The 12,043-nt window shown below is 40.4% G+C and overlaps 1 protein-coding gene across 3 annotated transcripts in view; it reads right to left on the bottom strand.

The window, feature by feature from the left end:
- ppp2r3b (protein phosphatase 2, regulatory subunit B'', beta) overlaps positions 1-12,043 on the bottom strand; it is a 72,485-nt gene that overhangs the window by 55,924 nt on the left and 4,518 nt on the right. For all 3 annotated transcript variants that reach the window (XM_078402062.1, XM_078402065.1, XM_078402064.1), the window contains exon 2: positions 11,075-11,533. In XM_078402062.1, the coding sequence (XP_078258188.1) occupies positions 11,075-11,440 (366 nt within the window). In that variant the 5' untranslated portion in view covers positions 11,441-11,533. The remainder of the gene's footprint in view (positions 1-11,074; positions 11,534-12,043) is intronic.

The raw sequence follows: 12,043 nt of genomic DNA, 5'->3' as shown, positions 1-12,043 counted from the left end.
TACTCTCATCAAGAAAGAGCCCACGACTGTCGGCGTAGGCCTCGAATTCCTCCAGCCACGCTTTCCATTTCAAGCTGACAGTACTTGCATCACCCGTCGGATCAAAGTGTGGAACTCCACGAAGTGCTAAGAAATCAGCTCCAGCAACAGCCATAACAACCTTTTTCTAACCTTTTCTTTTTTCCAGCAGGTAGTCTCGGATTCAGAATCCAAAATATCCAGAATATCCTCGTCGCCAATGTCACATCTGTGTCTCAGATGTGTAATAATGAAGCAGACGCAATCCGTGGTAATTACATTACTTCGTTTGACTGTTTATTGTTTCCAGGCCTTGCAGCCTTCAGCACACACAGCAAGCACACTCTCCCGCTCTCCGGTCACCTGATACACACATCACGATATTTGCATATCATCATCATGATTCGTCATCATGACACTAACATGGTCCAATAACACTGCTGCGCTGGTCAAGAAGGCACAGCAACGACTGTTCTACCTAAGAACACTGAAGAAGTCTGGTCTACCCCAACAGCTGCTGACGACATTCTACCGCTGCACCATAGAGAGCATCCTAACACATGGCATCCCTGTGTGGTACCTCAGCTGCACGGAGGCAGAAAGGAAAGCTCTTCAGCGGGTAGTCCATAGAGCTCAGAGGGCCATCGGAACACAGCTACCAGCCTTGGAGGGCATCTACAACACACGATGCCTCAGAAAAGCCACCAGCATCCACAAAGACTCTTCACACCCCTGCAACAGTCTGTTCGAACTCCTTCCATCGGGCAGACGATACAAGGCCTTCTACGCCCGCACCTGCAGACTCAGGAACAGCTTCATCCCCAGGGCCATAGCTGCTATGAACCGGCCCTGCTGAGCCGGATCGTCAAAACGCACAGTGATCCGGCACTTTATTCTGTCTTAAAACTGTTACAATTTGTTTCGTTGGGTTGTTGCTGTTTGATTTAATACTGACTAGCTAATTAAATTATTGCATCGTATGGGAGGCGCATTCCCAATCTCGTTGTACCCCTGTACAATGACAATAAAGATATATTGTATTGTATTGTACATGTGACAATAAAAGACCTTTGAAACCCAATGCCAAGATAATAGTGTGCAGGCCTTAATAATTGTTTGCTGCATCTACACATTTACTTTCATTGATTGGTGAACAAGGATATCCAGCTGTCCTAGTCTATAATGTTGCCACCAAAATACAAAACATTACATTTATCCACATTGTATTTAAATGCCATGCATTTGGCCACTTACTTAACCAATCCAAATCATATGGAAGCGTTACAGCTTTTAATTTCCACATGTAAATCATAAAATATATATTATGAATAGCTGGAGAACAAACACTGAACCCTGCTGCACCCCAATGACACTTGTTGCCTCTCAGAAAAGAACCAGTTAATTCCTGCTTTATCTCATTCTCATTCCATGTCAATACATTACCCCCAACCCCTACATATTATCTACTGTGTCCCAATTTCTCTGCCTTATACTTTTGGTGCTCCCCCTTGCCTTTTGTTTCCATCCTAGTTCCTGTCTCCTTTGCATGGGTTCCCATCACTCCATCATCTCTCCAAGAAGAAACAGAAGAAAGTAACAGCTGAGAGGGGATAGGGAAAAAAAAAAGAAATTAACAAGTATATTTCACAACTGTTTCTGTCAGAGATGAATGAACTGTTGTTTCCCCCTTGTAATCATCAAGCAGATGCCAAATCGTTTCAACATATGTTGCAGTTTTTTGTTCTCATTCATTATTGTAAATTTGAATAAATCAAAAGGAATTTTAAAAATGACTCAAATTTTATATTATATTTAATGCTTTATTTTTGCTTTTTTATGTCAGTTGGAAGACCTGGGAGGTTGATTATGGAGAGCTGTTAGGTAGTTGTGTGAAACAGTAACTACTGCTCCATATGTAAACGCCAGCAATTCTTTTCTCAAGCCATTGAATTTATGGTGTCAAACATCTGTGTGTTCATTTGGCTTCCGTTTATTACTATAAATAGAGTAATACACTTAGACTGATATTGAAAAAAGCATGTCTGTTCTGCATAAATAAAATGCTAAGACCTCTACTGAAATGACATAAAAATATAGCAAATGCACAGCAATTCACAAGCTGTCAAATGCAAGGAACTCTGGAAAAAATAAACCTAGGGGAGCCAATGAAAATTCCAAGACAAACTCAAATCCAACCAATGGATTTCGCAAAGCCTGAACTCAAGTACTCTGAACTCACGTTGGGAATACACATACACCAAAAGTTTTTTTAAATGCAAAAAGCAGGAAAATTGTGATTCTACTTACCAACATCAGCCACAGACCTTTCTATTTCATAACTGAGAAGTTGGAGGAAACAAGAACTTTAATGGAAAAGAAGAAATGTTTCCCCAAAAGCTAAGGGCTAGATCTAATAACCTCTCAGATATATTCATCCACAAAAACAATTTCAACACAGCATTATACAATCAGAGTAGCGAACAATAAAAGACATAAATACCATTAACTTTTATCTGATAATGAAAGCTGCATTTGTTTGGAGTCAGAATACTCAAGGCTGCCAAATTTCTCAGAAACAGAGACTAGTACAACTAATAACAATGATAAGTGCTAGAGAACAATTCCATTTAAAGACTTTACCCTCAAAATACTGAAAAACATTTTTAATATCTATTCTTTCCTAATGAGTCCAGAAGGTATTGTCTGCCATTGTTTCAAGTAAGATATGCTAATAATATTAGAATTAAAAACAGAAGATGCTGGAAATATTCAGCAATTGAGGCAACATCTCTGGAAAGAGAAACTGTTAATTCACATTTGATCAACACGTTGGCGGATTCTAACTCATCAAATTCCCTGATTCTCCCCTCCGCCCCTTAGTATTGCCATATTTGTTGATGTCCAGAAATGTATCACTTACTGAGCCGTCACAGACAATCAAAGTGGAGAATTTCAAATATTCATCACCTCCGAGTGAAGTGCTTTCTTATCTCAGCCTCAAATCTCAACACCTTATTCTCAAACGGCACTCAGCACCAAGACTTCCTGGTCTGGGGAAATATACTCCCTGCAACTAGTCTGTCAAGTTGTTTGATAATTTTATGTTTTGATGATATTTGCACTCATTCCTCTAAGCTCAAGAGAATACATTCCCATTCTATTAAAATAGAGATGAGCAGGAATTTCTTTACCCAGTGGGTGGTGAACCTGTGGAATTCATTGGCACAGATGGTGGTGGAGGCCGTCATTGGGTATTTTTAAAGCGCAGATCGATAGGTTCTTGATTAGTAACAGTGTCAAAGATAACAGTGCAAACAGGTCCCAGTCGATAACATAAAGATAAAGATCAGCCATGATCAATTGGTGAAGCAGATTCGATGGGCCGAATGTCCTCATTCTGCTCCCATCTCTTATGATCTTTTGATTAAGCAAATCTGCCCTCCCTCAAATCAGTCTAGTGAATCATACGATCATAAGTGATAGGAACAGAACTAGGCCATTCGGCCCATCAAGTCTACTCTGCATTCAAACATGGCTGATCTATCTCTCCCTCCTAACTCCATTCTCCTGCCTTCTCCCCAAAACCTCTGACACGCATACTAATCAACATAGAATCTTCACTTCCCTCCTTCAAAGTATACCCTTTCTTAGGCAAGGAGACTAGAACTACATGTAATATGTCTTGCCAAGGCCCTAAATAATTGCAATAAGATTTCCTTGTCCTTGCAATCAAACCCTTTCGATAACATTTCGAAAAGAAAAAGACAGTGAAAACAAGTCCATGATGGTGCAAAGAGATGAGTCATAGTGTTCCATTGTCATCATAGAATGAGGGTTGTGCAAGTTGGTTCAAAAACTTGATAATTGTACGAAAGCAGATGTTCATGAACCTGGTAGAGTGGGACTTTAGGCTTCTGTACCTTCTTCCCAATGGCAGCAATGAGAAGAGGGCATGACTCATATGGTGGGGACAGAGACAAATTATTTAAGGATACTTTCAAAGCCTCCTTGGAAGAAATGCAACTGTCTCACAAACTCCAGGGTGTCAACCAACCGCTCAACCTCTACCTGTGTTTAGAGAAATGGTAGTTATTGTCTGTTGGCTGCTCAAGAAAAGTGATAAAAATGTAAGGCATAAATTGTTATACTTCTGTCAAATCTTACTGAAGACATGTCAATAGACAATAGGTGCAAGAGGAGGCCATTCGGCCCTTCGAGCCAGCACCGCCATTCAATGTGATCATGGCTGATCATTCTCAATCAGTACCCCGTTCCAGCCTTCTCCCCATACCCCCTGACTCCGCTATCCTTAAGAGCTCTATCTAGCTCTCTCTTGAATGCATTCAGAGAATTGGCCTCCACTGCCTTCTGAGGCAGAGAATTCCACAGATTCACAACTCTCTGACTGAAAACGTTTTTCCTCATCTCAGTTCTAAATGGCCTACCCCTTATTCTTAAACTGTGGCCCCTTGTTCTGGACTCCCCTAACAATGGGAACATGTTTCCTGTCTCTAACGTGTCCAACCGCTTAATAATCTTATACGTTTCGATAAGATCTCCTCTCATCCTTCTAAATTCCAGTGTATACAAGCCTAGTCGCTCCAGTCTTTCAACATATGACAGTCCCGCCATTCCGGGAATTAACCTAGTAAACCTACGCTGCACGCCCTCAATAGCAAGAATATCCTTCCTCAAATTTGGAGACCAAAACCGCACACAGTACTCCAGGTGCAGTCTCACTAGGGCCCTGTAAAACTGCAGAAGGACCTCTTTGCTCCTATACTCAACTCCTCTTGTTATGAAGGCCAACATTCCATTGGCTTTCTTCACTGCCTGCTGTACCTGCATGCTTCCTTTCAGTGACTGATGCACTAGGACACCCAGATCTCGTTGTACATCACCTTTTCCTAACTTGACACCATTCAGATAATACTCTGCCTTCCTATTCTTACCACCAAAGTGGATAACCTCATTAACTTATCCACATTAAACTGCATCTGCCATGCATCCGCCCACTCACACAACCTGTCCAAGTCACCTTGTAACCTCAAAGCATCTTCCTCACAGTTCACACTACCACCCAGCTTTGTATCATCTGCAAATTTGCTAATGGTACTTTTAATCCCTTCATCCAAGTCACTAATGTATATTGTAAATAGCTGCGGTCCTAGCACCGAGCCTTGCGGTACCCCACTAGTTACTGCCTGCCATTCTGAAAGGGACCCATTTATCCCCACTCTTTGCTTTCTGTCTGTCAACCAATTTTCTATCCATGTCAGTACCCTACCTCCAATACCATGTGCTCTAATTTTGCCCACTAATCTCCTATGTGGAACCTTGTCAAAGGCTTTCTGAAAGTCAAGGTACACCACATCCACCGGCTCTCCCCTGTCAATTTTCCTAGTTACATCCTCAAAGAATTCCAGAGATTAGTCAAGCATGATTTCCCCTTCGTAAATCCATGCTGACTCGGAACAATCCTGTTACTACTATCCAAATGCTCCGCAATTTCGTCTTTTTGTCCCTCAGAGACAAGGAAGGATTCTGCAGCTTGTATTGCCACTTAATTTTAAGGTAGGTGTAAATTTGAAGTTTAAACATTTAAACAAGGAGTCACAATACTGAAGTGTTGGGTCAAAGTCATGGGAGAAGGAATAACCACCAAATGATAAGGGACTTTCCACTTTTGGTGGATGAAGCAGGCAGAATTTCCTCCCATCGAGAGATGAAATGAAACAGTATTTTGATATTAAAAATAAGTCAACAATCTGATATTGTCAATATCACATCATCCGAGCTTTTCTCTCTAGATTTCTTAAATTAAAATTCAATAGATAAAGTAGAAAATTCAAATCTTGTAGCTCTTCAGTCCCAACAATTCAAGTGTCTGTGTATAGTTTGATAATTAAGATAATGTGAAACTCAAGTGTGAAGAATAGGCCATTTTCCTTTTAAAATTTGTTTTTTTCATTCAAAAATGGTTAGCCAATACTGCCTGGCTCCATATTCCTAATATATAATTCGCTGGCAAATCCCTCACACTTTGTTAGAAAATTAATTAAGCAAACATTCACTATTTCCTGTGTGAAAGAGTTCCACATTTATAACCCTGAAACATTTTCTGAAAAACCAAATTTACATTTTTTAAATGTAGACACCAGCTGTTTTTGCTAAATACTACAGTAGCATTCACCAATTGGCAGCTAGTAATTATTAAAAAAACTTCCTTTCCGATTGAAGTATAGCTGACAATTTGATTACAACCCATTTTGTATATCAGTTACCAAATGAAAGGTGGTGGATTTATGGTATCATCTGGGTACATAAATGGACAAATATTAAAAGTGGACATTGTGGCAACATCTTGCAGCAAACAGAGTAAATTATTACATAATTAATAAACTGCTTTAAAAGATTTTAGTCTGCAAATAAGCAAGCAAGGCTCAAAAAGAGATGGACGAAAAAAGAAAAAGATGGTACATTGACAGGAACTGCACACACTTCCCGGATCAGTGATTTTTTTTTCTCTGTACTGTGGGACATGCAGAACCTAGACCCTTTAATTGTAATATAATGCACTTGTTCCAGGTTGCCACCATGTGTGCCACGTTAATATGTATGCTTTGGATTGAAACTGCAATTAGAATCATAGCAATTACAGCATGGAAACAGCCCCATCAGCTCTATTTGTCCATATTGGCCAACTGAGCAGTCTGACAAATCCCATTACTTGCATTTGATCCATGTCTCTCCAAACTCTTCCTATTGATACATCTGCCCAAACGTCATTTGAAAGTTGTAATTGTAACCACTTCTATAGGTTCCTCTGGCATTTAGGTGGGAAAATAACAACATTGATGGCCATGCTGTTATTCCTCCCTGCAAACTTCTTCCCTTTGAAGAAATAACAAAACCATTTAACACTTCAATAGATTCTTTAAAAATAAATGCATCTAAATGTCAGGGAGCTGGGGTAGATATTTAAATTCAATACAATAATTTCTACCGGAATTGTTCATGGTCTTCTACCCTCTAATTACATTAACCGGATTCCAATGCCCCAGAATCCACAGAAAATAGCAGTCAACTATCTTAGAACTTAAAGATTAATAGGAGAATGGCGCTTCCATACATCGGTTTATTGGCCACTGGGGACAGCATTGTCAGCATTTCATGAATAAAAGGCTTGATATGTAGGAATGGTTTCATGGAATGCTTGTGAACAATTAATTTTATGTCGTCATGGTCCCAAGCCTCTAATAACATACATTTCAATTTGTAAGAACATGGGTACAGAAAGTCATTAAGCCCCTCAGGCCTCCTATGCCATTCAATTTGACCATGGTTGATCAACTACATTTTCTCACCTTTGCTCCAAGGCCCTTGATGCTTTTATCTAACAAAGATCCATCAAATGCGCAAAAAAATATATTTAATTGCCACATTTAAAAGCATTTGTGTCAGAATATTAGCATTAAAATTGAAAACTATACATTAGTATATTTGCTTTAATAGTAGCCAATACACTAACATATATTGTGAAGCTATACTAGGTTTCTGTTTCAACTCTACTTTGAACAAAAAACAAGACATGTGCGGCGCTGCCATAGCAGCTGCGGCTTACCTGCGGTCCATTTGTCTTTGTGTTTTTGTTGTTTTTTTGTCTTAATTGTAGTTGCGATGTGGTGTTTTTGTGTTTGTGTACTATGTGTGTATGTGGGGGGGAGGGGGGGAACTGTAAAATTGTAAATAGGTGTCCCTTCCGAACATAGACCCGACCTTTGTTTTCTGGGCCGTGTCTCCGTTCCTGCTGCGGCCTACCATCGGCCCAACTCCTGGAGCTGGCGGCCTCCAGGGCTCTGGTTCGCAGAGCCCGCGGATCGGACTTACCATCACCGGCCGTCCTCGGAGGCTGCGGGAGCGGCTGCGACTTGCCTTAAGCTCGGGCCGCGTGGATGCCGACATCGGGAGCTCCGGTAGCGGCAGCGTGTTCGCCCGCCCCGGGTTGCGGGGCTTGGGCCGCGGACATTTCACCGTCCGGCGCGGCCTAAAATATGCCGCGGGATATTTCTCTGCTGGGCGGGGGCTTCAATGTCGGGAGCCACGACCACCCCGACGTACAACAACAGCGGCAGCGTGTTCGCCCGCCCCGGATCGGACTTATCATCGGCGGAGCCGGCCGTCTTCCGAGGCTGCGGGAGCGGCTGCGACTCGCCTTGGGCCGGCCCGCTGCGGACCGTCCGGCGCGGCCTGCAACCACAACAACCTGACTGCGGGAGAGGACGGCAGGAGAAGGGAAAAGACATTGTGGCCTTCCATCACAGTGAGGAGAGGACTGGAGGAGACTCACTGTGATGTATGTTTCTTTGATGGATGTTTCTTTTTTTGTGTGTTTTTGGGGTTGTGTAATTTTAATGCCTATTTAATGCTTTTATTGTTGGACTGTGGGTGACTGAATTTCGTCCAATATTGGATGACAAATAAAGCTATCTTGAATCTCTTGAATCTTTAGAGGGATTAAAAGGAAACTTTTTCCACTGTTTCAAATAACTTGCACGCACAAAAAGGCTCATCAAATTGAAAGCAATGAGATAACTGATGAAAGGAATAATTGATAACATCAAAAACTAAATTAGTTTCAATAAACCACAGCAGAACACCTAAAACTTTATGCCATTGTTCAATTATTCTAATTGGCTTCCCAAGCTGAAGCCCACATAAATTTATCGTAGATTCATCATTTATTCAAAAACCTTCGACTGGATCTCATACCCACATTGTTTCAGCTTCATTCTTGGCTATATATTTCACATGGTTTCTTTGAGCTCTCCATCTTACCTTGTACCTCTTACTTTTGACTCTAATTTTCTGTGCAATTCCTTTCCATTAAAACAATCATTACATGAATCATGATACAAAGGAATTAAAAAATTATCTTTCCAAATCTCTCCAGGTGCATGGACCTGTTGTCCTGATTTTTTTTACCACCTTCGCTCTCTTCTTTGCAGCTATCTTTCAGATGCCATACAGTGCCCTCCATAACATTTGGGACAAAGGCCCATCATTTATTTATTTGCCTCTGTACTCCACAATTTGAGATTTGTAATTTGAGAAAAAAAACCCACATGCGGTTAAAGTGCATATTGTCAGATTTTAATACAATTTGGTTTCACCATGTAGAAATTACAGCAGTGTTTGTACATAGTCCCCCCATTTCAGGGCACCATAATGTTTGGGACACAGCAATGTCATGTAAATAATAGTAGTCATGTTTAGTATTTTGTTGCATATCTTTTGCATGCAATGACTGCTTGAAGTCTGTGATTCATGGACATCACCAGTTGCTGGGCGTCTTCTCTGGTGATGCTCTGCCAGGCCTGTATTGCAGCCATCTTTAGCTTATGCTTGTTTTGGGAGCTAGTCCCCTTCAGTTTTCTCTGCAGCATATAAAAAGCATGCTCAATTGGGTTCATTTATTCACAAAATGCTGAAGTAACTCAGCAGGTCAGGCAGCATCTCAGGAAAGAGTCTGAAGAAGGGTCTCAACCCAAAACGTCACCCATTCCTTCTCTCCTGAGATACTGCCTGACCTGCTGAGTTACTCCAGCATTTTGTGAATAAATACCTTCGATTTGTACCAGCATCTGCAGTGATTTTCCCACACTACTAAATTGGGTTCAGATCGGGTGATTGACTTGGTCACTCAAGAATTGAACAATTCTTTAGCTTTGAAAAACTCCTTTGTTGCTTTAGCAGTATGTTTGGGATCATTGTCTTGCTGTAGAATGAACCGTCGGCCAATGCGTTTTGAGGCATTTGTTTGAACTTGTGCAGATAGGATGTGTCTATACACTTCAGAATTTATTATGCTAATACCATCAGCCGTTATATCATCAATGAAGGTAAATGAGCCAGTACCTTCAGCAGCCATACATGTCCACCCCCATCACTGTGTTTAACAGATGAGGTGGTGTGCTTTGGATCTTGGGCAGTTCCTTCTCTCCTCCGTACTTTGCTCTTGCCATCACTCTGATACAATTTAATCTTCATCTCATCAGTCCACAAGACCTTTTTCCAGAACTGTGGTTGCTCTTTTAAGTACAACTTGGCAAACTGTAACCTGGCCATCCTATTTTTGCAGCTAACCAGTGGTTTGCATCTTGCAGTATAACCTCTGTATTTCTGGTCATGAAGTCTTCTGCGGACAGTGGTCATTGACAAATCCACACCTGACTCCTGAAGAGTGTTTCTGATCTGTCGGACATGTGTTTGGGGATTTTTCTTTATTATAGAGATTATTCTTCTGTCATCAGCTGTGGAGGTCATCCTTGGCCTGCCAGTTGCTTTGTGATTGTGAACACCAGTGCTCTTTTTCTTCTTAATGATGTCCCAAACAGTTGATTTTGGTAAGCCTAAGGTTTGGCTGATGTCTCTAACAGTTTTATTCTTGTTTCTCAGTCTCATAATGGCTTCTTTGACTTTCATTGGCAGAACTTTGGTCCTCATGTTGATAAACAGCAATAAGTTTCCAAAGGTGATGGAAAGATTGGAGGAAAGACTGGGTGCTGAGAGCTCTCTTATACCTGCATTAAAGAGGCAATTAAACACACCTGAGCAATTACAAACACCTATGAAGCCATGCGTCTCAAACATTATGGTGCCCTGAAATGGGGGTACTATGTATAAACACTGCTGTAATTTCTACATGGTGAAACCAAAATGTATAAAAATGGCCTTTATTAAAATCTGACAATGTGCACTTTAACCACATGTGATTTTTTTCTATTACAAATCGCAAATTGTGGAGTACAGAGGCAATTTTTTGTCTTTGTCCCAAAAAATTATGGAGGGCACTGTAGATTACTGAGAGGCTATTTTATCACAGGGTAGGATAAAACAGTTATTTTCTGTACTGTACACTCAATACATCCATGATACAATTATCAAAATCATTACAGTTCAGTAACTCTGCAATTGTACTCGTCCCCCATAAACCTGCAAAATATTTTTACCAACTGATGGAAAATGTGTTTCCAAGAGAAAAACAGAACTTAACTGTTTTAATTCCAGATGATCTCCGTGTTCGAGCATTTAATCCATTTCTTGGACTTGTACATGTACCAGACGGGAGAGTTGAAGTATGTTGTGATGGAGTACTTGAGCAGTACTTCGAAGTCATGAAAGGGGATTTTGAGTAGCCCAATATATTTAGCTCAGAGTTAGAATGATTCTTATTATTGTTTCCATTTGGAGTTTGTTCACTTGTTGCATTACCAATGCCTATATCAATTGTTTCTCCACTTGCTATTCGTTTCAGATAATCTTTCAGCATGGACTGTGTAGTTGTCTCGCTCAACCAGTGCAGAAAGAGCTCATCAACTTTCATCTTAAGAACAGGTTGCAAAATCGGGGCAGCAGGCATTGTTAATCTCCAGATGAGTCAAAAACCAAGATATTGTTCAACGTTTGTTTTAACCAACCCTGTTATTTCTTCAACTTTATGCAGTCATACTTCCTAAGGAAAGGAAAGAAAAAAGTTATTAAACATGCTATGTTTATTTTTGCTGCTCATTTCTTCCTCCTGACATTTGTGCAGATGAACAATCTGCTTTTCATCAGTATCACGTACTGCATTCATATCAGTCAGCAAGAGAAGACACAAACTTTAAGTTAATTCATCTCATGATTTTTCTTTCCTTCTGCAGATTTGCGAATCATGACCAATTACAGACAGATTAATCGTGGTAGCCAAAATTGAGAATATTGCAAAAATGTTAAGGCCACTCTAGATTTACCTACAATGATCAATTAGGCACCAAAATGGTTGTCTATGCAACCATGGCAACAGGTGAAATAGAAATTTAGCAAATCTTGTAAACTGGCATCAAAATTAAGCTTGAAATGGATTATCATATAAACCAACATTGATATTTAGTGAACACTGTTGGCCAGGCTGTCAAACAATCATAATCAAGAAAAGAATACAGAAAATGAAAACTTAAATAAAAATAGAAAACATTAGAGA

The sequence above is a fragment of the Rhinoraja longicauda genome, chromosome 7 (assembly GCF_053455715.1).
Source record: "Rhinoraja longicauda isolate Sanriku21f chromosome 7, sRhiLon1.1, whole genome shotgun sequence".
In the NCBI taxonomy this organism is placed as follows: domain Eukaryota; kingdom Metazoa; phylum Chordata; class Chondrichthyes; order Rajiformes; family Arhynchobatidae; genus Rhinoraja; species Rhinoraja longicauda.
This window is presented reverse-complemented; position numbering and strand designations above follow the sequence as displayed.